Here is a 27,130-nt window from a genome sequence, read left to right as displayed (position 1 = left end):
TTACCATTCCAAGCAGCTTTGATCCCAATAGAAACAATGATCCTTCAAGCCATAGACTCTGACAGCAGAAGCAGCAGCTGTGGAGTGGCAGCCAAAGGCATCAGTAACATCAGCATAGGCAAGGGGTGCGAGAGACATGATTAATCCTGGGGGCATGCCTGGGTAAGGTTCTGTGATTGCAAGCAACAGAAATTGGCCATGGCTAACTTAAGGAGACAAAATAAACTTATTGGAAATACATTTATTCGATGTTTATGCCAAAACTCTACTAAAGTGCTTTAACAAATTAAGTTTTTTATACTTGTAAGAACCTTGAAAAATGCTATGGATAAAGGAAATAAGGCTCTGAAGGCAAAGCTCACTATGTATAGTGAGTTATATATGTAGTTATATCCTAGACTAGGACCCAGTGCATGAATTCGTGCACCTTGAAAGGAACTGTGGGCTGCGAGGCTGCAGTGGGCACAGGGCTGGGTCTCAGCCCATCCTCCGTGCCCCCGCCTGGCCCCTCCTGCCTGGCCCCCAGTCCCCTGTCTGCCGGGAGCCCCGCTCCCGCCAGCCCCACTCACAGCCGCTGTCAATATGGAGGGATTGGGGCCAGCGCCATCAGCAGGTGTGATTGGCAGCTGCTACCCAGATCACCCCTCAGGAGCAGGGGGAGGTGGAGAAGCCCTCAGGAATGATTGGGGCCGACAGCCGCTGCTCGCACTCACTGACAGCACCGAGTGATCGGGACTGGCGCCAGGTGCTGGCAGCAGGTGGGAGTGGGGCCAGCAACAGCAGTGGGTGCGAGCGGTGGCTCTGGCACCAGCAGCAGGTGCGAGCGCTGGGTGAGACCATGGCACGTGGGAGCAAAGAATTTTCAATAACCAACAGAGGCTCACCCCAATGACAGCACCCGGCACCCCACCTTGGTCTGGCGCCCCTGCTCACCTGCTCCACCATCCAGCAGCGGTCAACACCTGCCATGTTCCACGTGCACCCTCTGGTGGTCAGCGCACGTCATAGCAACTGGTTGTTCGGTTGTTCTGCCGTTTGGTCTATTTGCATATTAGGGTTTTATATATATAGATTATAGCTAGTAAGTAATGATGAAGAAATGAAGAGCTAACTCAGGCTGCAGAAAGAGACCTGTGGAATTAGGTCACAGGAATAAATGGCCAGCCCCTTCATTATGAATGAATCAGTTCCAACCCTTGTGTTACTAGAGAGTCTGATTGGCTTCTCTTACATTATGAACTCGGCCCTTTGGGGAGGCGTGGCAGAGCACTGTGAGTGACAGTTCCAACCTCACTGCATCCAATAGGAAAGAAGCAGCTCCCCCTGAACATTTAGGAAGCTTTGGCTGAAAAATGACTGGGCAGAGGCTAATTATTCCCCAGGCAAAAGCAACACATGGCATCCATAGGGCCATATGGAGCATCACGTCACAATTAAAATTATATTATTACTTAACTAGAGGCCCGGTGCACAAAAAATTGTGCACTCGGGGGGGAGCGGGGTCCCTCAGCCCGGCCTGTGCCCTCTCGCAGTCTGGGACCCCTCAGGATATAACGACCTGCTGGCTTAGGCCTGCTCCCGGGTGGCAGAGGGCAGGCCCAATCACTAGGTGCAGCCCCTGGTCGGGCTCAGAGCAGGGCCGATTGGGGAGTTGGGTGCCGCCCCCTGTCACACACAGAGCAGGGCCGATAAGGGGGTTGAGGCGCCACACCCTGTCACACACAGAGCCGCAGGGCGATCAGGGGGTTGGGGAGCTCCTCCCTATCAGGCACAGAGCAGGGCTGATAAGGGTGTTGGGGCGCCTTCCCCTGTCATGAACAGAGCAGGGTGGATAGGGAGGTTGTGGCCCCACCCCCTGTCACACACAGAGCTGCAGGGTGATCAGGGGGTTTGGGCGCTGCCCCCTGTCATGCTGATCCCGGTGCCGGGAGGCCTCGTGGCTCCGCTGATCCCGGTGCTGGGAGGCATATTACCCTTTTACTATATAGGATAGAGGCCTGGTGCATGGGTGGGGCTGGCTGGTTTGCCCTGAAGGGTGTCCTGGATCAGGGTGGGGGTCCCCACTGGGGTGCCTGGCCAGCCTGGGTGAGGGGATGATGGCTGTTTGCAGCTGGTCACACACCCTTCAGGGTGGGGGTCCCCACTGGGGTGCCTCGCCAGCCTGGGTGAGGGGCTGAGGGCTGTTTTCAGGCTGGGGGTGACTGAAGCTCCCAACCGCTCCTTTTTTTCTTTTTTCTTTTTTTATTCTGGGCCAGCTTTAGCTTTGAGGCTTGGCTCCAGCTCTTAGGCCTCAGCTGCTGAAAGTAGGTTTCTGGCCTTTGCTTACAATGCTGCGATCCTGCTGGCTAAAGCCCGGTGGCTGACTTAAGCAGGTTTCTGGGGTTTTGTTTAGCTTCTATATTTGTTACATAGTTGCTTAGAGTTGCAGCTCAGAGGCCTGCAGCGGCAGGCGGGGAACGTTGGAGTCCTCCGTCACTGAAGCAAGCAAGCCTCATGTTAGTTTCAAGCTGCCTGGCTGCTGGCTGCCATCTTGGCTGGCAGTTAATTTGCATATCTTGCTGATTAGCCAATGGGAAGGGTAGTGGTCGTACGCCAATTACCATGTTTCTCTTTTATTAGATAGGATGGAGAAATGCTTATGATATAATGTTGGTTATAAGCCACAAATGCAGAGCTACACTCCTCTTCAGTACCCTTGGAAAACATTGAGAAACACTGAGCAGACTAAAAGTATTACATGTTCTATATTAAAGACATAGATACCTGGTTGTTGTTTATAATGATGGCCCTTGAATTTAGAAATAGTTTAAGAATAGTTCCTTCGAAAGTTGTTAAAGTACAAGGAAAAAATTTATGGATTTAGAAAAGCTAACTTTTAGTTATCTGGAAAACTCATCAGTCCTAACTTTATACTTTAGCCATGCTGAAGGTTTTATAATGTACTAGAATAAGAGAGAATAAGGTTCCAATAATTAAGAATGTGTGACTGATTTATACAGAACACTCAAGTGAAATTTTATGTATTTAGCGTAACCATTTCACAAATAATGCAAATTAATGGCATAAATAAGATTCAAGAAGAGCTATGTAATTTTGAAAGTTTTAAATTAACTATAAATATATTATAAAATAAATCTTATTTCATTTGTGTTACTCTCCCAAGGATTTATGTTTTTACAGCACAAAAATGATTGCTATTTTTAATAATTTTTAATTTTAACATTGTTATCAAAATTAAATGAATTAATTTTATTAATTGTTAAGATAAATAGTATTAATTAAATAGTTCACATAAATGAATACATGTTTTGTTACTCTTTAGTTACCATCCATTTATCTGAATACATCAAAATATTTAAGAATATCTTAAATTAATTAAATCAGGTTACTCATAACCTCAGTGATAGAAATTATGATGCTAATATGACAGACTTTTTGTGGTTTTCATGTTTTTACATAATTAATACAAAGACCCTTTATACTACAGTACTGTACAAGTTTTATTATAAATTTTTACCAAGTTGATTGCACTAAAAATAACACCATTAATGTGTGGAACTTATAAATAATTTTCATAAACATTATCTCAACTCATTTTCATAACCAACCTGTGAGGAAGGAGAAAGAAGAGAAATAACATTTATTGGATACCTACTGTGTAAAAAGCACATTAAATCCAACTCCGTCTGTATATGTGGTGTTTTCACTATCAGTATATAAATGGAGAGTGGCTGCTAATCTATGCAGGATTTCTTTTGGAGATCATAAGATATTCTAAATCTGATGTGATTATGGTTGCACAACTCTGGATATATTTAAAACTATTGAAGTGTGCATTTTAAATGGGTGAATTTGGGGGTATATGAGTTATATTTCAAAGAAGTTATGTTGAAAAAAAAAGTGCCACTCTCCTAACTCAATTCTCATATTTTATAATATTAGCTTCAAGACCAGCAAGGTTATTAAGTAACCCTATGAATTGTTATAATTTTCTAAAATAAGAAATAAAAAAATAATTTCATAAAAATCTTACTTTCAGAGACATTAAAATATAATCATGATTACATTGATAATGTGTAAGAGTAAGAATAGTAGTCCTCAGGTTATAACACATCTTATTTGTACTTAAAAAAATGTAATCTTTTTTTTAAAAAGCACAATATGTTTTTGGGATATCAGACAACAGAAAGGTACAACCATTCAATCAACAGAGAAGAAGAAAGAAGAAAGTATTGAAATTCCTAATGATGTACCATCTACATTTTTGCATCTAGATCTCTCCTGGAAACCTCTCTCTAAGGTAAGTAACAGGATTTATTCTCTATACTATGTAATTCATATGCATAGACATGCATATGTACATTCTAAAAGTAGAGCAGCTCAAATTAACACAGGACTTTATTAATTCATGTATTTATTCATCTAATAAATTCCTTGATTGCATTATTATGATGCCTGACTACATCAAGCCAGAATCACAACTATTGTGAACTTGAAATTAATATTTGTTCATGTGTAAGCAAGCCACAACTTACAACTAATTTGCATCATTATTTAATTGCATATCAGTTGCTTGATGGTGGGTATGCTCCCATGTTAGCCCAAAACAGTTAATTTTACCTATATTGCAGCCAAAATTCCAGATCTTTTGCACATCAATAGTAAGAAAAAGTATTGTAATACCTATAACCACATAAAACTGAAAAGTAGCCCTAGCAGGTTTGGCTCAGTGGATAGAGAGTCGGCCTGTGGACTGAAAGGTTCCAGGTTTGATTCTGGTTAAGGGCACATGCCTGGGTTGTGGGCTTGATCCCCAATAGGGAGCGTGCAGGAGGCAGCCTATCAGTGATTCTCTCATCATTAATGTTTCTATCTCTCTCTCCCTCTCCATTCCACTCTGAAATAAATAAAAACATATTTAAAAACTGTAAAGTAATTGAACAAGAAACTATTGGTACTTACCTTGAATTCAGAGCTTCAAGAAAAGCAATTTTTGTCCAACTGGGTAGCTCAATGGTTGAGCATCAACCTATGAACCAGAAGCTTACTGTTTGATTCCTGGTCAGGGCACATGCCTGAGTTGCAGGCTCAATCCCCAGGAGGGGGCATGCAAGAGGCAGCTGATCAATGATTCTTTCTCATCATTGATTTTTTTTTTTTTTATCTCTCTCTCCCTCCCCCTTCTTCTTTGAAATCAATAAAAAAAATATTTTTTTAAAAAAGAAAAGCCATGCCGAACCGGTTTGGCTCAGTGGATAGAGCGTCAGCCTGCGGACTGAAGGGTCCCGGGTTCGATTCCGGTCAAGGGCATGTACCTGGGTTGCGGGCACATCCCCAGTGGGAGATGTGCAGGAGGCAGCTGATCGATGTCTCTCTCATCGATGTTTCTAACTCTCTATCTCTCTCCCTTCCTCTCTGTAGAAAATCAATAAAATATATTTAAAAAAAAAAAAGAAAAGCCATTTTAATTTAATGCCCTGGCAGAATAGTTCAGTTGGTTAGAGCATTATCTCAATATACCAAGGTTTCGGGTTTGATCCCTGGTCAGGGCACATACCAATGAGTGCATAAATAAGTGGAACAACAAATCTCTCTAAAAATCAATTTTTTAATTAAAATAAAAGAAAAGTAATACTCTGGTTTCTCTTCCAATTGCATAAATATTTAGCCTTAAAAAAAAAAGAAAAGCAATTTTAATTTAAGAAAGATATGACTGTAGTGGGTTGTGTCTGGGAAGTATGACTGGACTGCTGGCATTGATGGCTCTCTTTCTTTGGAATGTCTAAGTCTAATTCCAAACTTAAACCTTTTTTAAAAAATTTGATTTCTAAGTACTTCTAGTATTACATTATTTTGTATTTGAAGAGAGAGCATGAAGGGGTGAGAATTTTCCTGAAGTAACTGGGATTAGAAATTAGAAAGAGAGGATTAGAAATGTTCTGGGCTAGGATTCACTAAGCTTTAAATCATTGGAAAAGAAACAAGCAAACAAAACCTTACCTGAGAATAATGGTACAGCATGTGGACAAACATGCTGATGGAGAAAAGTTGGCAGGGAGCCATGAGGGAATAATGTAAAGTGTGGCCATTTTCTATGATGGGGCAGGCCCAGGGTACTTCTGAAACTCAGGGCCACGCCCCCCTCCCACCACTCCCACACACACACACACTTCCCCCCTCCCCCTCCTACCCCCCCACCCCACCCCCACCCAGGGACTCAGCAGTGCTATGCAGGAGAAAGGTCCCTGCACATCTTTCTGAAGCTTTTGTTTAACTGAAAGATTTAGGGAGGATGTGTTAGGAAACAGAAAACAAAACATTTTCAAAAAATACATAAGACTCTGGGATTTGGAAATGAGCCCCCCAGATAAGTTCCCTTGAGTAGCACAGTTTTAGAAACTGTAGTTTAGGCACTTTTCATGGGAAAAGCCAACTAGAAATCTGAGGGAGAAGGGAGAAGGGAGAAAGACAGTGAGGTAGAAAACAGCAATCTGGGGGCAGAAGAGCAAAGCAATAATAATTTAAGGATATATGGAAATAATCTTCCTTGTATGTTCTTTCCAAAAGCTAAGACTGTCTAAAGGTGAAACAAGTTTAGACCACTGTCCAGTCAAGTTAAGCATGGGTAAAGACCATCTCATTTACAAAACACAAGGTAAGTGCCTTTATTTAAAAAGCATTGAAGCTCTGGTCAAGATGGTAACATAGGGAAACGCGGCAATCACCACTCCCCACATCAAAATTACAACTAAAATACAGAACAGCCATCATTCACGCCTGAAATCTAGATGAAAGGAAGTCCTACAAATAGGGAAATTAAAGAAGAAGCACATAGAGACTGGTAGGAAAGGTGGAGCTCTGGGGCAGAATCAAGGAAACAGCTGGTCCCATACCCATGTGTGGTGGTTTAAAATCGGAGGGATATCTTGGCTGTGGAGGTTTCCCTGAGGAGTGACGGCTCCCAGCCCCACACTAGCCTAGGGTTCCAGTGCTGGAAAGAGAAACCCCCACAGCCGAGACTGACCAGCATATCCTGAGCGATGGATGAATGATTACTCTGACACACATTTCTGTGAAAGAGAGGGCTAAGGGACTGCCTGGCTAGAGAAACCAAACAGCCTCATTCACCTGCCTCTTCAGCCTTTTACAGTAACAGTAGTTTGGGATAAAGTTTAACTTTTACATGCAATCACCAGGGTAAGCTTTCTTGGGAGGGCACAGGTGTCTGCAGTGTCCTTTAGGCATAAAGATTAAGCATTAAATTCCAGCAAACACCTGAGAGCCTGCACATACACAGACTTGTTTAGAAAGATCAGGAAACAATTAGGGACAGTCACCTTCAGCCAACACCCCTAGGGGATTCCGATAAACAGAGGTGGTTGCCTTCAGCCAACTCCCACAGAAAATTCTTTCAGAATTTCTTCCTTACAAACTTTCCAACCAGGTCCCATACTACCCCACACCCCACAACTTCTGGCTGTAAAAACTAGCAGGGATTGCGGCTGAGTGACAGGAGGCTGCTGGAGCCACAGGCAGCTCCTCTTAAATGGCCCACACATGGACTCACTCCCCCTGAACTCCAGCACTGGGGAAGGAGCTTGAAAGGAACCTGGGACAATCAGGGAGGAACTAACTTGTCTGGAATCAGGGCGAGATGTGGACAGGCAGCTTTCTCCCAGACAGAAGTGCTGGCAAAAGCCATTGTTCCTTTGATGAGCCCTCCCTGCCACAGAGCCAACAAACAGTTGACATATCTGAATCCTCATCAGCCTGGCTCACACTTTTCTCCCTTCCCTGGTGATTTCCTGACAACCTGCCCCTCACTACTTGCAGGTTAAACCAAGCCATTTCCAGTGGCTTTTCCATTCAACAGGCCTCTCTTGCCTCATGCTTCAGACATTCCTAAAATCTCTCAAACAAGCAGCAGCTGGCCTGCTGATTTTGCACCTCCTGGGAGGCTCCAGAGCCAGTGCACTTGGTGGTCAGCTTTGAGCACACCAGATTACAACCCTACCAACTCCACGAGTGACACACTCAAGGGGTGGACACAGTGAGCACCAAAACCCCACTGAAGCAAGTCCTGCTCTTTAGGGGTGTCTTCTGCACAGCAGTGCTTCCACTTAGTCACAGCTGATCCTCACAATTGATTGGTCTTGGAGTCAATCCCTCCTAGTGATGCCAACATCAATCAAGGCTCAACTACAATAGGCACACGGCCCACACAGGGGAACACCTGGAGCACCAGCTCAGGTGATTGGGGAAGCTGAGCTACTGGGCCCTACAGGATACCTACTATACAAGATCACTCTACTAAGTCTGGGAGACATAATAGATCTACCTAATGCATAGAAACAAACACAGGGAAGCAGCCAAAATGGGGAGACAAAGACACATGTCACAAATGAAAAATCAGGAGAAATCTCCAGAAAAAGAAGTAAATGAAACAGAGGCAAGAAAACTATCAAATATAGTGTTCAAAAAAAAATGGTTATAAGGATGCTCAAGGAACTTACTGAGTACTTCAAGGAACTTAGTGAGAATTTTAACAACATAAAAAAGAACCAGTCAGAAATGAAAAATACACTAACTGAAATAAAGAATGGTTTACATGGAATAAACATTAGAGGATGCCAAGAATCCAATCAAGAATTTGGAATATAAGGAAGTAAAAGACACCCAATCAGAACAGCAGAAAGAAAAAGGAATACAAAAATATGAAGATAGTGTAAGGAGCCTCTGTACAACTTCAAGCAGACCAACATTTGCTTCATGAGGGTGCTGGAAGGAGTAGAGAAGGAGCAAGAAATTGAAAACCTATTTGAAAAAATGATAGAAAACTTCCCTTACCTGGTGAAAGATATAGACATACTAGTCCAGGAAGCACAGAGAGTCCCAAACAAGAGGAACCCAAAGAGGCCCACACCAAGACACATCATCATTAAATGCCAAGGTTAAAGACAAAGAGAGAATCTTAAAAGCATCAAGAGAAAAGCAGTTAGTTACCTTCAAGGGAGCACCCATATAAGTGTCAGCTGCTTTCTCAATGGAAACTTTGCAGGCCAGAAGGGAGTGGCAAGAAATATTCAAAGTGATGAAAAGCAAGGACCTACCAGTATAACCAAGGTTACTCTGCCCAGCAGAGTTATTATTTAGAAGTGTGAAGGTCAGGTAAAGAGCTTTCCAGACAAGAAAAAGCTAAAGGAGCTCATCACTACTAAACTAGTATTACATAAAATGTTAAAGGGTCTTTTTGGGAAAAAAAAAGGAAGAGAAAGAGGAAGAGGAGGAGGAGGAGGAGGAAGAAGAGGAAAAAAACATGAACTATAAAATGGCAATAAATACATATATATATATATATCAATAATTGAATCTAAAAATCAAAATAAATGAATAAGCAGAACAGAAACTGACTCATAGATACAGAGAACATTTTGATGGTTGCCAAATGGGAGGGGATTTGGGGGAATGGGTGAAAAAGGAAAAGGGATTTAGAAGTACAAATTAGTTATAGCTTATGGACACAGATAATAGACAGGTGAAGGTGTGGAGTGGGAGAGGAGATGGGTGAGGAGGAACAAAGGGGGAAAAATTGGGAACATCTGTAGTACTCTCAACAATAAAATAAAATTATAAAAACATCATTTGATAGTTTGAGTGTTAGTCACTTGTATGTCTAAGGTTACTTGCTAGGATAGTCTAATTTGTTAAAAGAGTACCAAAAGTCAAACCCTCCAATATGGAACTTTATAATGGCTACTAGGGGCCCAATGCACAAATTTGTGCACCTTGAAAAGAACTGTAGGCCTTAAGGCTGAAGTGGGCACATGGGCGGGTCTCGGCCCATCCTCCACACCCAGCCTCTCCTGCTGTGGGCCCCTGGTCCCTTGTCTGCCAGCAGCCCCGCTCCAACCTCCCCCCCCCCCCGCTGCCGCCACTCCCACACACTGACAGCACCGCCCCCACTTGCATCCGCTGACATTGCAGAGTGATTGGGGCCAGGGCCAGCAGCAGGTGCGAGCGGGACCAGTGCAGGCAGCAGGTATGAGCACCTGGTGGGACTGTGGCGCATGGGAGCAAAGAATTTTCAGAAACCACCAGAGGCTCACCCCAATGACAGCAACCAGCACCCTGCCTCAGTCTGGGGTCCCCACTCACCTGCTCCATCATCCTGCCATGGCCGATGCCTGCCATGTTCCGCGCTCTGCCGCCTGCTGCCGACACCCACCAAGTTCCACGCACACACCCCCTGGTGGCCAGCGCACATCATAGCGACTGGTTGTTCAGTTGTTCCACTGTTCAGTCTATTTGCATATTAGGGTGTTATATATATAGATAATAGCTATAGCCAACACATTAAAACTGTCTTCACACACAAAAAGATTTGAAACAATTTACTTCAATTCAGTTTCACAAACATTTATTGAGTACATTCATGTATTTTTGAGAACTTAATACATTTTAAAAATTTAATGAGGCCCACATAATGAATATGAATATGCTCAAAGAATAATTCTATAGAATGAAACATACCTCAACTCTAGTAAAATCAGTTATGAAGTACCAAGAAACGCAATTACTATTCTCAATCTGAATATAATAAAAAATTAATATTTCTACAGCACTATGATAAAACTGAGTAAAGAAATAATAATTTACTTTTAAATCTATCTCAACCCATACACCTTTGTTGAAATAATTGAAGGATGCACATGTAAGCTATCAAAACTCTTAAAAGTATGCTTGAATATCCCACCTTGAGAATAATGCATAATGTAAATGTACAAGAGTCACCAGTAACTATAGTATTTTCAAAACATTTGCCTTTATCAAAAGGATTTTCTTTTAAAAATTAAAAAAAATATTTTTTTTTATTTCAGAAAGGAAGGAAGAGGAAGAGATAGGTAGAAACATTAATTATGAGAGAGAATCATTGATCGGGTGGCTGCCTTCTGAATGCCCCCTGTTGGGGATTGAGGCTGTAACCAAAGCATATGCCTTGACCAGGAATGGAACCGTGACCTCCTGGTTCATGGTTCCACACTCAACCACTTAGCCACACCAGCCAGGCATCCATTTATACATTTTGTAGTCTTCAATTAAATGATAGGACATCTAAAAAACAAACAAACTCTATTATACATCTAATACCCAGCTTGGGCAAAACTTACTTTGAAGCCGTGTGTTTTGTAGATACAACCAAAAACCTCATAAAAAAAATTAAAACTTCCTTTTGAGGTTCTAGCCAGTGAACATCTGCTCACTGTGGGCCTACAAGATTTCTACTTACATGACCTGGAAGACCTGTAGGCTTGAAGAGAGATTCATCCATAGTCAATATAATGGAAAACTCAGACTTAAACACTTTTCTTTTAAAATAAAAATGTTGGTGTGTTTTTTTTAAATTGATTTGAGAGAGAGAAAGGGGAGGATAGAGAGGTAGAAACATGGATGAGAATCATTGATAGGCTGCCTCCTGCATGCCGCGTATCGGTGATTGAGCCAGCAACCTGGGCATGTGCCCTGATCAGGAATCAAACCAGTGACCTCTTGGTTCATAGGTAGATGCTCAGCCATTGAGCCACACCAGCTGGGCTGGGAGTGATGTCTTTTAAGGTTTGGTTTTTCCTTATTCACTTGTAAGAACTTTATTGAGATGTAATTGACATTCAATAATATGCACAAGTTAAATTGTTCAATTTAATATGTTTTGACATATTAAAAACCTATTAAATAATCATTATAATCAAGGTAACAAACATATTCATCACTCTCAAAAGGAATTTCCTTTATAATCTCCCCCACCTCCACCCCCAGTCCACCACTGATCTTTCTACAACTCTCTATCAGTTTGCATTTTCTATAATTTTATGTAACTCATACAATATATACTTATTTTTGGTCTGGTTTTTTAAAATCAGCTTAATTATTTGGGGATTCATTCATATTACTGTGTGTTTAAATAGTTCATTCTTTTTTTATTCCAAACTAGTAGTTCATTATATAAATACTAGAGGCCCGGTGCACAAAAATTTGTGCACTCGGGGGGGAGTGGGGGTCCCTCAGCCCGGCCTGTGCCCTCTCTCAGTCTGGGACCCCTCGGGAGATAACGACCTGCTGGCTTAGGCCTGCTCCCGGGTGGCAGAGGGCTGGCCCAATCCCTAGGTGCAGTCCCTGGTCGGGCTCAGAGCAGGGCCGATTGGGGAGTTGGGGCGCCGCCCCCTGTCATGCACAGAGCAGGGCGGATTGGGAGGTTGCGATGCCATCCTCAGTCACGCTCAGGGTAGGGCCGATTGGGGGGCTGGGGCACCGCCCCCTGTCACACTCAAGGCAGGGTCGATGGGGAGATTGCAGCGCCACCCCCTGTCATGCACAGAGCAGGGCCAATCAGGGGGTTGGGGCGCTGTCCCCTGTCACGCACACAGCAGGGCCGATCAGGGGGGTTGGGGCTCCGTACCCTGTTGCACTCAAGGCAGGGTCGATGGGGAGGTTGCGGCGCCACCCCCTGTCATGCACAGAGCAGGGCCAATCAAGGGGTTGGGGCGCTGCCCCCTGTCACGCACACAGCAGGGCTCATCAGGGGGGTTGGGGCTCCATATCCTGTCATGCACAGAGCAGGGCCCATCAGGGGGTTGAGGAGCTCCCCCCTGTCACTCACAGAGTAGGGCTGATAGGGGAGTTGGGGCAACGTCCCCTGTCAAACACAGAGCAGGGAGGATCAGCAGATTGGGGCGCCACCCTCTATCACACACAGAGCCATAGGGCGATCAGGGGGTTGGGACGCCGCCACTGTCACACTCAGGGCAGGGCCGATGGGGAGGTTATGGCTCTACCCTGTCACACACAGAGCAGGGCCCGTGGGGGGAGGAGGGTTGGGGTGCCGCACCCTGTCACACACAGAGCCGCAGCGCAATCAGGGGGTTTGGGCGCTGCCCCCTGTCACGCTGATCCCGGTGCCGGGAGGCCTCACGGCTCCGCTGATCCCGGTGCTGGGAGGCATATTACCCTTTTACTATATAGGGTAGAGGCCTGGTGCATGGGTGGGGGCCGGCTGGTTTGCCCTGAAGGGTGTCCTGGATCAGGGTGGGGGTCCCCACTGGGGTGCCTGGCCAGCCTGGGTGAGGGGATGATGGCTGTTTTCAGGCTCGCGGGTGACTGAAGCTCCCAACCGCTCCTTTTTTTCTTTTTTTCTTTTTTATTCTGGCCCAGCTTTAGCTTTGAGGCTTGGCTCCAGCTCTTAGGCCTCTGCTGCTGAAAGTAGGTTTCTGGCCTTTGCTTACAATGTTGCAATCCTGCTGGCTGAAGTCCAGTCATATTTGTTACAGAGTTTCTTAAACTGCAGGCTCAGAGGCCTGCAGCCGCATGCGGGGAACGTTGGTTTCCTCCGTCACTGAAGCAAGCAAGCCTCATGTTAGTTTCAAGCTGCCTGGCTGCCGGCCGCCATCTTGGCTGACAGTTAATTTGCATATCTTGCTGATTAGCCAATGAAAAGGGTAGCGGTCATATGCCAATTACCATGTTTCTCTTTTATTAGTATAGATACCATAGATGTTTACCCATTCACTTGTTGATGGGCTTTTGGATTGTTTTCAGCGTAAGACTATTACAAATTGATTTTCTGTGAACATTCATACACAAGTCTTTGTTTGGACATATGCTTTCAATTGTCTTGATAAGTACTTAGGAGTGGAATAATTTGATTATATGACAGGTTTATGCTTAACTTTTTAGGAAACTGTCAAACTGTTTTCCCAAGTGGTTGTACCATTTTACATCCCCACTATCAGTGTATGAGGGTTCCAGTTTTTCCACAGAGTTGTTAGTCTTTTAAATCTAACCTTTCTAAAAGGTGTGTGGTGATATCTCATTTGCATCTACCTAATGATTAAAGGTGTTGAGCGTCACATTGTTAGATATATAAATGTTTAGGATTATTACATCCTCTTGATGTATTGGTAATATCCTTTATTCTGAAGTCTACTTTGTCTAATATTGCTATAGCCATCTAGCTTTCTTTTGGTTAGTGTTAGCATGGTGTATCTTTTTTTTTATCCTTTGACTTCCTACCTGTTTGTGTCTTATATTTGACATGCATTCTTATAGATCTTGCTTTTAAAAACTCCAATCTGGTAATCTCTGTCTTTGAGACATTTAGAACATTTAGATTTAATGTGCTTTTTGACATGATTAGTTCTTGCCCTTTTTTATTGAATTTATTAGGGTGACACTGATTAACAAAATTATACAGGTTTCAGGTGCCCAATTCCACAACACATCATCTGTCCACTGTATTGTGCATTCATCATCCCAAGTCAATTCTCTGTCCATCACCATTTATCCCCACTATACCCTCCGTCGCCTCCCTCCACCCCCTCCCCCAGCAATCACCACACTGTTGTCCATGTCCATGAGTTTTTTGCTCAACGCCCCCCTCAGGACCACCAGCCCACCCCCGGTCTTGTGTTCTGTCTCTCAGGGATTAAAGAATGTTCTTTGTGTTCTAATGCCCAATTTTTGAAAAACTATAATTTCATATATCCGGCCTGTTTGGGTTGCTTTAGGTGAGAGAGCTTAAGTGCAGTACTAATTGCTCCATCTTGGCCACAGCGGAAGTTTCTCTAAAGTGTGTTTTTAACAATTCACCATGAGATATGACTTTTTAAAAACAAATGTATCTAAACTTGAATGTCTTTATAACATGAGTGTCATTTCTGTTGATCCTTCATTTCTTTACCAGTATTAGACTCCTAGGCTATGTCTTTCTGAAGACTGCCTAAATACAGTTCCATTTCAGATGACAGAGGCCTTGTTTCCCCCTGAAAGCACATTATATTTCATTTTAGTGTAGGCACTTCTAACTTTATGGAACAGATGCAGAATGCCAAATGTGATCAGAAGCGTTATATAAAAATATTGCGATCCTTTACTTTTTAAAAGAATAACGTTTACACTGTTATGTCTCTCTCTCTATAAACTGTGTTTATGTAAAACATTAAAGTTTTGCAAAGTGCCGGGCTCTGAGGAGGTAGCTGTGAAAAAGACAAGTCCCTCCTCTCACGGGTTTGCATTCTGGTTGGAGAGACACTAAAATACATAAAAGTGCATACCTGCCTCCAGTTAAGGACGTGCCTGTTTAAAACGAAGAGCCTTGAAGCGTGCCCCAAATGTCGTCAAACAGGAATATTCCTCATCAAATGACTTCCTCTTTCCAGACAAAGTCATTTCAGGGGGTTTCTTAGAGAAAGGTATATTTAGCTAAATCAGTTCATGAAGGGAGTGGACATGTTTTAGATTCTCAGCCGAGACTCTAGTTGGCCTTGCCCCCTTACGCGTGTCTAGAAATCCACGTCACAGACAACACCACAGGCCCGGGGCAGAATTAAATTTCACCTGGTATCGCCAGGGAGCTTGCCAACAGCATGCCTCTCATCTCGAAAGGCAGTGACTATGGCCATGACCTGCTTCCTGTGTAGTCAACTCGCTTTCGGGACTTATTGGAGCTCTAACTATGGTATTTTGGGTCTCCTTCAGGCACACCGACAGCTGCCCACCTACTCTGGCCTGGCTTGGATCTGTTGGCTAAAATACAGTCATATGCTTTTCCATCATCACATTTTGCTTACTGACCCTGTTGTGGTTCTTCCACTGTGAATCACAAGTCCCGGCTCTTCTCAAGGCCTCGCTGTCTCAGCAGCAGGGCCTGGTCCTCCGTTGCCATCTCGTGGCCATAGGCCACTCACGCTTTGCCTGCCATTTTAGGTCATAGCAGTGCCCTTCTGAGCAGTAGTGGTTTTAAGAAGTCCGATATTTATTCCAAAGAGGAAGCCTTTGCTGTGATGGTTTCGGAACCCCTCTTTGGGGATTACCTTCAGAGCCTGTGTCATATTCCTCTAAGCAATGTGGTGCAATGGTTAAGGGTGTGGCTTCTGGAGTCGGTGGTTTGGATTTAAATCCCAAAGCCACAATTTATTCTGTCACCGGGTCAAATTACTCTACCACCCTGTGCCTTTTCTTTTTTATCTAGTTTGAAAGGAGAGAGGAGAAAATGGGGCGGGGAGGTGGCGAGTAAATGATAAAGGTAAGCACCGCACAGGGTGCTATGAAGATAAAATGGGTTTAGACATGTAAAGCTCTAAGAACACCAAGCACATCGTGAACCCACAACAAACATTAACCACTGAGTCTGAGATCTTGGCCAAGTTACTTAACCTCTCTGAGCCTCCCCTGACTCGCTCCTGAAGGAGGGTTAATGTTTACCCACCCTGAGTTGTGAGGATTGAATGAAATGGTTCATGAGCACACAGTTTCGTGCCTGGCATGTGGTAAGCCTTCGATAATTGTTAGCGGCTATTGATTTTACTCTCCTCGGTGATGGAAAATCCATGACCTATAAGGATGGCGTTGAATTGAATAAACTGACCATTTATTTCAGTCAAGTTTGAGTAAACAACGTTGATGATAACCTTTTTCTTTGACCACCTCCTCTTTGCCTCTACCACATTAAACACGACCGACTAAGCCCCTTTCCTTGGCTTTTCTGATATTTCCTCAGCTTCTCTCCTCTCTCTTCTTTCCTGCTTCCTTTTACCCTGCTGCCCCATCATTGAATGTACCTCGAAATCTAACGTCAGCTGTGTGCTTTCTCATCGCACTCTCCTTTGGGGATGTGGTCTACTCTTTTACCTCTGCCAAGAAGCCTCCCTCTCCTTTCTCTCCTTCTCCTGGGTTTGAACCCAACCTTTCCCTCAAAGTCAGTCTGCCCAGAACAGAATTTTCATCCCCCGCCCCCCGCCCAGACTCTTTCCTCAGGCCCCCCATGTCCACTCTCTCACTCAGGATAATTAAGTTGTCCTTCGCAATGCATCTCACACATGCCTCTTCCCTGGCATTACCAGTAGTGCCCCCTGCATCAGTCTCTTGTGTTCCCTTGTGAGATCCGAAGGCTCCAAATTTTCCATCTTCACCCCCCTCAGGAAACTATTTTGAGCACACACTCCCAATGAACATGTGTTTATTTACAAATTATATAGGTGCTCTACTCTACGAACAGAGACTTTTCCCCCCAATTTGTATGCCAGCTTTATTAGGTTTGGTCTCTAACCCCGTTACAGCCTGTTTTACTTTAAGCACGGCTTACATTCTTTATATAATTTTTTTTCAATTACAGTTTGCATTCAATATTATTTTGTATTGGTTTCAGGTGTACAGCATAACATAGTGGCTAGAGACAATCATACTTTACAAAGTGTTCTCTGTGACATTTCCTGAACCCAAGTGGCACCATAGTTATTCCAATAATATTGATTATATTCTCTATGCTGCACTTCACATCCCCGTGACCATTTTGCAGCTACCAGTCTGTACTTCTCAATCCCTTTATGTTGTTCACCCAGTACCCTCAACCCCTTTCCCCTCTGGCAACCATCAGTCTGTTACCTGTATCTGTGAGTCCGTTTCTGTTTTGTTTGTTCCTTTATATTGTTTTTTAGATTCCACATATAAGTGAGATCCTACTAATGTAGTTATGTATATTAATTAAAAAGAGAAAAACAGACGTTGAAATAAGAGTGAAGAACTTGAAATAAATATTTTAATGACTTTAATTTTCTATATTAAATGGATACACAATGCCAGTTTGCTCTTGCTAAATGTATTATGAGTACCTTTAGGTAAGGACAATGCGTTTGAATGTGCCTCGCTATTTCTAAATGTTGACTGACACTTTGTAACACAGCTATTTAAAGATCTGGATCCATGGTTGGCTTAACTTGGATCCTTGTTTTTAATGTCTTAGCTAAAGGAAAAAGGGGGCCCTCAAAACACGTAGATCCCAAACAATGGAAGTGTTGGTTACCTAAGTCATGATAATTATTTTTTACTTTTGTCCAGAATTATGCTAAAGATTTTTTGAAATGTAATATATATTTTTAGTATAGCTGGTGTTTTCTTCTCCTATTTTAGTTTTCATTTATGTGTTTGTTGGTTGGTTTTTATGTTCTTTTTTTTTTGTTTTCCCATGGGTGATATAACCCAGGAGTTATATTGAGGAGATGTGGTGAGGAGGGTTTTGTGAGCTCATTTTCTCTACCACCTTTCCCTCAAATTTAAAAAATCACATTTCTTAAAAACTAATAAGTGACCTGGAAAAGTGTCCAAGATATATCTTTAAGAGAATAGACAAGTAGGATACAGCACTTAACATACCCAATTTAAAACACACACACACACACACACACACACACACACACACACACAAAAGAAACTAGAAAAAATACATGAGTATTTTAATAGTGGTTATTTCTGGTAGGTATGAAAATGAATACGTTTTGTAATTTTCCTCATGCTTTTCTCTGTTTTCCAAAGCTTCACTAAGTAACATTTATTAATTTTAGATCATAAAAATGTATTTGTTTTAAAACAAAATGACATCAGATACTTTTAAAAAGAAAGAAGTTTCAGATGACATTTGAATTTCAGCCCCCAGATTAGCTCTGCTGTTACTGTTTACATGTATAGTTGTAGCCATAATACAGTGCAGTCATTGATATTCATAAATAATAAATCCAGGCTAATCAGAAAACAAACAATGTAATATATGCTGTGCTTATGACAAACAAGTAATACATTCTAGATGGATTTATTTTTTAGAAGTTAAAAGAATTTTCACACTTAAAAAAACTGATCTTGAATTTTTTGAAAAACTTCCGTTTGATGCCAACTGAATAGAAATGACAGGAGTTTCTCATTAGAAAAGCTTATTGAGCACATCAAGGGTGATATAACCCAGGGGATATGTTGTGTCCAATTTTTACTATAAATAATTTTGCAATGGTGGAAATACATAGAAGTGGTTTATATATATTTATATTTTTTATTTTTATTTCAGAGAGGAAGGGAGAGATAGAAACATCAATGATGAGAGAGAATCATTGATCGGCTGCCTCCTGCACACCCACAACTGGGGATCGAGCCCGCAACCTGGGAATGTGCCCTTTACCAGAATCAAACCAGGACCCTTCAGTCTGCGGGCCGACGCTCTAGCCAATGAGCCAAACTGACTAGGCGAAATGGTTTTCAAATGTGCCATGAACCCTTTCAGAGCCCCTGCAAAGTAGGCAGGTGGGTCTCCCCATTACCACCCGGGTAATACTTCAAAGAGCAATGCAGCTTCCTCCAGTTTTACATACAGGGGTCTTACATAAGCTTTGTTTTGAAAAAAGAAAAAAAAAAACCAAAACGTTCCACTGCGAAACTAGAGGCCTCAAAATGCTGGGATTTTCACTCATCCCACCTTGGAGGTTAGGGGGCAGATGTGTAAGGCAATAGACAGAAAATATAAACTAACTATATTTTTAAAGATCATTCACTGTAAATATGTGTTTCTTCTCTCCATACTCCTCTGAAAGAGAAAGTGTTAGTTCAGAACATAGTCGTAAAGACTGAAGAAATGAACCCGTACCAGAACCTGGAAAGTGGGTTGGCCAATCTCCTCAGGCCGATAGAGGACTTCTGCACAAAGTTCTTTGTGGGAACAGAGGTGAGTTGGAATTATCTGTTTTTAAAATGAATATTTCTAATTACATTGAAATATGTGATGATAACCCCTATTGTTCATGTTTGCTTTATGAAAGCTTACAATAGTTATACCTTTTATATTTTAAAATGCTTATTTGCACTTAAAATTGTTAACCTCCATTGTTAACCTCATAGATTCTCTCTCTCTCTCTCTCTCTCAAATCAATAACTGAAATTTTTAAAAAGAGAGATTAAAACATAACACCATTTGCTTAAACTCTTCAGTGATGACTCAGTGAAACATGAATAAAATCTGAACACCTCACCCTGTAGCCTCTAAGATTCTGTATGATTTGCCTCCTTCCTGTCTCTCCATCCCCGTCTGCACCAATCTCCCGCACTCTGGCTTTTCGTTCATTCTTCTTGTACAGTAGACTCCTGCCTACTTAGCCCTTGGTTTGAAATTAACTTCCTTCACCATTCAACAGATATTATTGAGCATTTACTATATGCCCGTCACTGTTCTTGGCCCAGGAGAGAGAGCAGTGAATAAAATAGACAAAATCCCCTGCCCTCATGAGGCCGCTGACATTGCAGTGGAATGACCTTCTCCAACCCTTGGCAGGGCTAATCCCGCTCTGGGACCTGGGCTGGCTGGTGCAGGGCTGAGCAGGAAGGAGTGGTGTCCTGGAGGCAGAGAGATCATACTGAGGGGAACTTCAGGAGGGGCCAATCCAGAGACAAAGAGGGCTTGACCAAGGTGCCAAGAGTATCAACACGGAGGTTGAAGGAATGGAATTATCAGAACGAGGTAGCGGGATGGAGAAAGACGTGAAGGTTTCCAGCTCTGTGGCTGCTGATGTAATGGGCACTCGACACAAATGTATTGACCTGATTCAAACTATTCTGCTTTGACTTGGTTTAATTTCAGTGCTGCATGTAGCAGCTATGAGACCCGGGAGCTATCAGTAACTCTCTTAACGGGGTTTGGTGAGGGCTGCCGTCACAAAGATAAAGCTCCTAGCATTTCTGGCAAACACTGGGTGCTCAGTGAATGGTGACTATGAGGGGGCGTGCCGCAGGGCCTGGGCCAGACATGTACAGTCTGTCTGTGCCCTGAGACTGCGGCCATGAATGGAGGGGGCACCTGTCCTCTGACTCTGCGTTTCCAGCACCAAACACAGGCCTCTGTTAAATGAATTAACACGGATGAATAAAGGGCAGATGAGCAAATGGGTGGGCCCTGGCTCCAGTCGGCTTATCCTTCACTTTGCATTAATCAAGTGTTTTCCCATCTCCCCTCCTTCACCTACACATCCCGTTCCATCTTCTCCTCCGAATCCTCTCAACTTCTATTTTTATACAACCTTCTCTGTGTTTTTCTCTTATTATACCTGTGTGTGTGTGTCGGGGGGGGGGGGGGGATTGAAATTAGGAAACTGCATTTGAGTACGTCATTAAATTTCTCTGAGTCTCGGTTATTGCATCTATAAGACGAAATTTGGAGGGACTGAATTTTTTCCTCTAAACTGCTCCCACCTCTGCCACTCGCTGGTTCTGTCCTTCCCATCTGTGCTGCTGTTTCTGCCTCTTCTCTACACCTTCCCCTCCCCCGAAAATGGTCAGAGGTGGAACTGGAGTGTATATTACTTATTATGTCATTTGGGTGGAACTTTGTTTCCGGTGCTCAACTTGAAATGGTAATGAGTACCATATTATGAATTCTTTTTTCCTCTTTCACTCTTATCCCGCAAATGTTTGCTCAGTACTGCTGTGCAGCATGCTGAGAATAAATCACTAAGTTGGACGAGACCCCTCTCTCCCTGGAGCTTTCAGTCCATCGGGACAATTTCCTGTTGAAAACAAACGCGTTTGGAAACCCAGCAGTTGAGACTTGTGTACATAGATGATCTCCATAATAGATGATTCTCCACGTCACTGTGTGTAGATAAAAACTCATCAAACTCATTTTCTTGTTGTTGTTTGAGATAAACTCAAGTAATCATTTTGAGCCTTTTCCCACCACTGTACCAAATTATCACTTGATTAAATTCACCTGTTGCTCTGCGTTTGTTACAATCAGTCTTAGCACATGAATAAGAGAGGGGATTGTCCCTTAAGTGGCCATTGTACTTACCAGGAATCTGTGATATTTTTAGGAAGGTGAAGTGTTATACTCAGATTGGAAAATGGAAAGAGACCCTGAAACTGGCCGATTGATGAGTAAGTTTGGATGAGTGTTCCATCATTAATAGGTTGTGCCTTTTTGAACAAAGTACTGATAACCCCGGCTTTGCTAATGGGAGGGAGGGCCCCTGAGGGTCTGACTCTACACGTGTTACTCAGAGTGAGGGCCTCAGACCAGGCAGGGCCTCAACTGAGAGTGTGTTGGAAACACAGAACCCTGGATCCTGCCCCTGAATCTGTGGATTTTAATAAAATTCGCCAGGTGATTTGTTTTCACACCAAAACTTGAGAGCACAATTTTTAAAAATAACCACACTGTTTCAATCATTCAACAACCTGGTAGTTCATCTATGTGAGGAATCTGAGTCAGTGTGAGGTTATAAGCTAAATGTATGACGCTCTTGAAGCCCTCGGGAACATATGGGAGAAGTACCTGCAGGACCCTCCTTCGGGGTCGGGGATTTGGGGCAGCTGAGCAGAGAGAGGTGAGGGTCACACCCAGGTGTGAGCAGAATCAGTCAGCATTCAGGCTCCTCAACAAGCAAAGCTCCTTGTCAGAGCCTTGGGGTTGCCTACAATGACAACTGCTTTACTTTAAAGCTTTGGGATCTTCGAGGCATAAGAATATATTTGAACCACAGTTCCACCCATGGAACAACGGTAAGCACAGGAAGAGGTAGCTCCTGGGACGGCTGGAACACCGCACAGCAGTGAGGTGGAGCAGCCGGGCTAGGTTTGCCCAAGGGAAGCTGGCCAGCCCGTCAGTGTTTGGACAAATGGCCACATGAGTGACTGACAGGGTTGGAGGTCAGAGCCACAGCCCGCAGGGAACAGCAGCTGGGGCTCGATCTTCACTCCTTTTGCGTTGGGTTCCCAGACAAGCGGCTACCTCAGACCTAGGAAGGCCTGCTTTGTCAGCATTGCCTCCAGGTAGCTATTTTAATCTGGAAACAAAAGCATCCCTGTTTTTCTAATATAGTGTCCCCTGACCGGAAACCCAAATGTGTGTTATTGATAGGAGTGGGGCATTGAGAGAGAATTTGTGACCCAAGCGCATGCATTTATTCCTGATTCTGTGATTTGAAGTTGAATTAAAAATGATGTATTGGATACAATGAATTACAATCAACTACTTTTATGCTTATTCATGTTTCTATTTATTCAATAATTTGTCAATGTTCGCTGTGCACATACTGCATGCCAGGCACCGTGTAACATGGCAGCATCTCCACCACACCCTGGGACACAAGCTTGATGCCATGACTTGGTAACACACAGGTGGACACTGGTCCCTCCTGACCTCGGGGATTTTCTGGAGGCCTCACCTCCCGCTTCCTAAACTGCTTCTGAGGAGGCCCATGACAAGCAGGTTTCATTGTTTATTAAATATATTGTTTTTCTAAGAGAGAGGGAGGAAGGGGGAGGAAGGGAGAGAAAAAACATCCCTCAGCTGCCTCTTGAACACCCCCTACTGGGGATCGAGCCCGAAACCCAGGCATGTGCCCTGACCCAGAATCGACCGGCAACCTTCTGATGCCTGGGATGATGCCCAACCCACTGAGCCACATCGCCCAGAGCTGGTTTAGTTAAATTTTTTATGAACTTTATTCCATTTATAGAATAATCAGTGACAATAAATTTAAAAGCCAAGAGCTTTCTGTTTGAACCTCCCTGATGTTTGTTTGATCTTTCTTTCTTACTCATTTATTCATCAAATGAAAGTGCCAGGCACTGATGATATAAAGATGAACTATGTGCCAGGCACTGGTGATATAAAGATGAACAAGATACGATCCTCCCCTCGAGGAGTCCCATGATCTGTTGGTAAGGTTAAACACACAAACAAATGATGGCTGATTCCCTTGGGCTCTTAAGAAGAGGCCCCGCTGAAGCGAGACACAGGTGAGCAGGGTCCTGGAGGGTGCACTGCAGTTTTCCAAACGGAGAAGATGGAGAAAGACCAGGGGACAGTGAGGAAACAGGGACATCTCAAGGCCAAACCAAAGCAATAGAAAGGGCAACCGCAGCAGAAGAGACGCAGGAGGGACAGTTAGGCCAAGAGACTCTAGTGCCCTCCTAAGAGCTTTGGGCTTTCCCCTGGAGTCACTGTATAATGAGAAGATCACTCTGGCAGGAGAACAGGGCTGGATTCATTTATTGGCGAGACTTGCCATGGCCCTCCCTGGGGCTTGTGGGTGTGGGCAGCAGGAAGTGGAATACATCCAGCTCTGAGGACAGGCCTGCGGGAAAGGGAACCCAAGCAATGGCACAGTGAACACACCGGAGTGGCAGAAAGCCCCAAGGCCTGGGCAGAGACCACAGGGAAGTCTTGATCTTTAAGTCCAAGCCTGCTCCTCCACTGGTCTTCCCAGTTTCCAGAAATAGAAACTCCACGGAGCCATGCTTTACCAGAAACCTGGCTGTTATTCTCAGCACGTCATCTCTCTCACCCCTCCTACCCAAGCCATCGCCAAGCCCTGTCCATTTCAGCTTGCAAATATGTCTTGATTATCTACTCTTCTCCATTGGACCTTCATCTAAGTCAGCATCCACTCTCACTAGAACTACCACCTAACCCCCTCTGGTGTTCCCTCTTTGCTTTTACCTGCTGCCAATCTGCTCTCCCCACAGCAGACAATCTTCTGGAAATTTCACTCAGATTGTCTTCTAGGCCTGAAGCACTCATTAGAACATGTTACACTGAGAATATAAGCTGAGCACCTTTCCTGCAAGGCCCTGCATGGTCTGTAACCTCCTGGTCCCCGTTTGTTTTATATGTCTCACACTGGGATTACCAGACTCAATCTTACTGCCCTCTACAAACTTAAGAAGAGCCCGGCTGGTGTGGCTAAGTGGTTGAGCAACGACCTATGAACCAGGAGGTCACAGTTCAATTCTAGGTCAGGACACATGCCCGGGTTGCAGGCTCCATCCCCAGTAGGGGGTGTGGAGGAGATTGGATGCTATCTCTCCCCCTCTCCCTTCCTCTCTGAAATCAATAAAAATGTTTATTTTATTTAAAAAATAAAATTAAGATATAGTACCTGGTACATATAGGCAATGCACAAATATTGGTTGACAAATTGAGTGAATTAATGAGTGAATAAATGAGTAAGAACATGAAGCATTCCTCTGAAATGTGTCCTTGATGGGAAGTTCCATGGACGTTTTATAAAAAGAGGAGGAGCTATTCCTTGATTCATTCACCCCAACTGACCTCTGGTTCTTTACTCTTGGATCTCATTAATCAAGACCTGTCTGTCCAGTGGAAGTCACTTCATTCTTCATTGCAGAAATGTGTACAGTGTTATTAAAGATGGAATGGCCTTTCCCACCCCAACAGCAAGGAAGCCCCTGAGCCTCAACACCGTCCATGATGGTGCCATCCACACTGTTCAGAGGTCACCCTTTTACAATGACATTATCCTCACCGTTGGGGGATGGAACCTGGCCATCTGGAAGGAAGGTGTCATGGTAAGTTGCTTGCAACATGGAGAAATGGGTGTGTGATCCTTTGTTATTGAGAAAAACAATAGGAACAACAGACTGTTCTGACATAACAGTGCCTTTGGGGCACTTTTTAGAGAAATTGAAACAGATGGGCTGGCTCCAGCTTGTAGGCAGAACTGCTATAAGCCCTTTGAAAACCCAACCATTTGCTTTTCTTTCCTAAGGGAAGGAAACATTTACAAGTCACTTGTTCTCTGAAAGCTAACAGTCTTTTCTTTTATATATACACTAGAGCAGTGATGGCGAACCTTTTGAGCTCGGCATGTCAAAATTTTGAAAACCCTAACTTAACTCTGGTGCCTGTCACATATAGAAATATTCATAATTTTTTTTTTGATATTTGCAACCATAGTAAAAAAAAGATTTATATTTTTGATATTTATTTTATATATGTAAATGCCATTTAACAAAGAAAAATCAAGCAAAAAATATGTATAAAATGAACAAAAACAGAAAAACAATGTACATTTAGGAAAAAAATAATAATAAAAACAATGATAATCAAATGGTATGAAAACTAGAAATTAGTGACTTTTTTGGTGCTGAAGTTTGTCTGCTAATCCTTCAATTGCAGGTTCATACTTGGTGCACTTCAAGGCCAAGCAAGCACCGCTAACTTCATCAGTTAGCCGGTTTCTTTTGTTCGTTTTAATATTATTTAATGCTGAGAACAAAGTCTCACAAAAATATATTGATGAAAAAATTGTTAGCAAAGCCATCGCTAGATTTTTTATGTCGCTAAAAGTGTCAGGTACTCTGTTCCAAGCACTCAAAATTTCTTGTTCGTAGTTGCACTCTTCATTATTCAAATGATTTCGTTCCAGATTTTCAAGATTCGACCTTAAGTCGACAAACATATGAGTCCAAATGCTACCTTGAAAATCTGCAAGTTGCATCTCTAAATCGTCAATTTGCATCCATTGGAAATCCTTTAATTCCAAAGTACTGTAAACAACTACATCCGGATACTTAATTATTTTAATGGTCTGTTCTAGGCTTCTAAATTGGTTGAATCTTTCACTGAACTGTTCAAATAACAAGTTTACTATATTCTGGTACATAAGTATGGACCCCATTACACTCATTGTAGTGGCCTTCTCGAAATACTTTTTTATCCGAGGAAAATACTTAAAAGTTTTAGTTTCAATATCTTGCTTGAAAATTTTAAGTTTACTTTCAAAAGATTTGATGTACCCAAACATAACGTCAATACTTTTGCCAAAACCTTGTAATTTTAAGTTCAGTTCATTCATATGAACAGAGAGATCTGTTAAAAACATCAAATTGCTGACCCACTTATGATCATTGATCTGAGGAAAGTTTGCCAGGTCCTTATTCTCAATAAATACCGTAATTTCTTCAAAGCACTCCACAAATCGCTCAAGTACTTTACCTCGACTCAGCCATCTCACATTATTGAACATTAGTAGTCTACTGTTGGTTGAATCAACTTCCGGTAAAAGTGCAGAAAATTCTCGCTTGTGAGGGGGTCAAGAAGCTATGAAATTCACAATTTTTGTTACAACTGACATTAAATCATTCAATTCTGAGAATCCCGATCTGGCACACAACACCTCCTGATGGGTAATGCAATGAAAAGGTACAAGTGGATGTCTAATAGCTTCCATAAACAATTTCAGGAATCCCACATTTTTTCCCACCATATTTGGTGCCCCATCTGTCGTGACTGACACAATTTTAGAGATATCAATGTTTAGGTCACTGAATGTTTTTATAACAACCTTACATATTTCATTTCCTGATGTACTTATTGGCACTGATTCTAACTTTATCAACTCTTCTCTCATTGTGAGACCATCAGAATATCTAGCAATAATGGCCAACCGAGCATTTGATGTGATATCAGTAGTTTCATCAAGAGAAATAGAAAAATATTTACAACTATTTAAGTCTTTTTTTA

The 27,130-nt window shown here is 42.9% G+C and overlaps 1 protein-coding gene across 1 annotated transcript in view; it reads left to right on the top strand.

Annotated features, from left to right (window-relative positions):
• Positions 1–27,130, top strand: part of DNAI3 (dynein axonemal intermediate chain 3) — an 87,808-nt gene that overhangs the window by 47,862 nt on the left and 12,816 nt on the right. The window contains exons 15-19 of the mRNA XM_059689013.1: positions 4,156–4,300; positions 6,568–6,655; positions 19,404–19,534; positions 21,672–21,735; positions 25,043–25,173. Of these exons, the coding sequence (XP_059544996.1) occupies positions 4,156–4,300; positions 6,568–6,655; positions 19,404–19,534; positions 21,672–21,735; positions 25,043–25,173 (559 nt within the window). The remainder of the gene's footprint in view (positions 1–4,155; positions 4,301–6,567; positions 6,656–19,403; positions 19,535–21,671; positions 21,736–25,042; positions 25,174–27,130) is intronic.

This window comes from Myotis daubentonii, chromosome 3 (genome assembly GCF_963259705.1).
Source record: "Myotis daubentonii chromosome 3, mMyoDau2.1, whole genome shotgun sequence".
In the NCBI taxonomy this organism is placed as follows: domain Eukaryota; kingdom Metazoa; phylum Chordata; class Mammalia; order Chiroptera; family Vespertilionidae; genus Myotis; species Myotis daubentonii.
The sequence above is the reverse complement of the archived record's forward strand: the minus strand, read 5'-3'. Positions and strand labels throughout refer to the sequence as shown.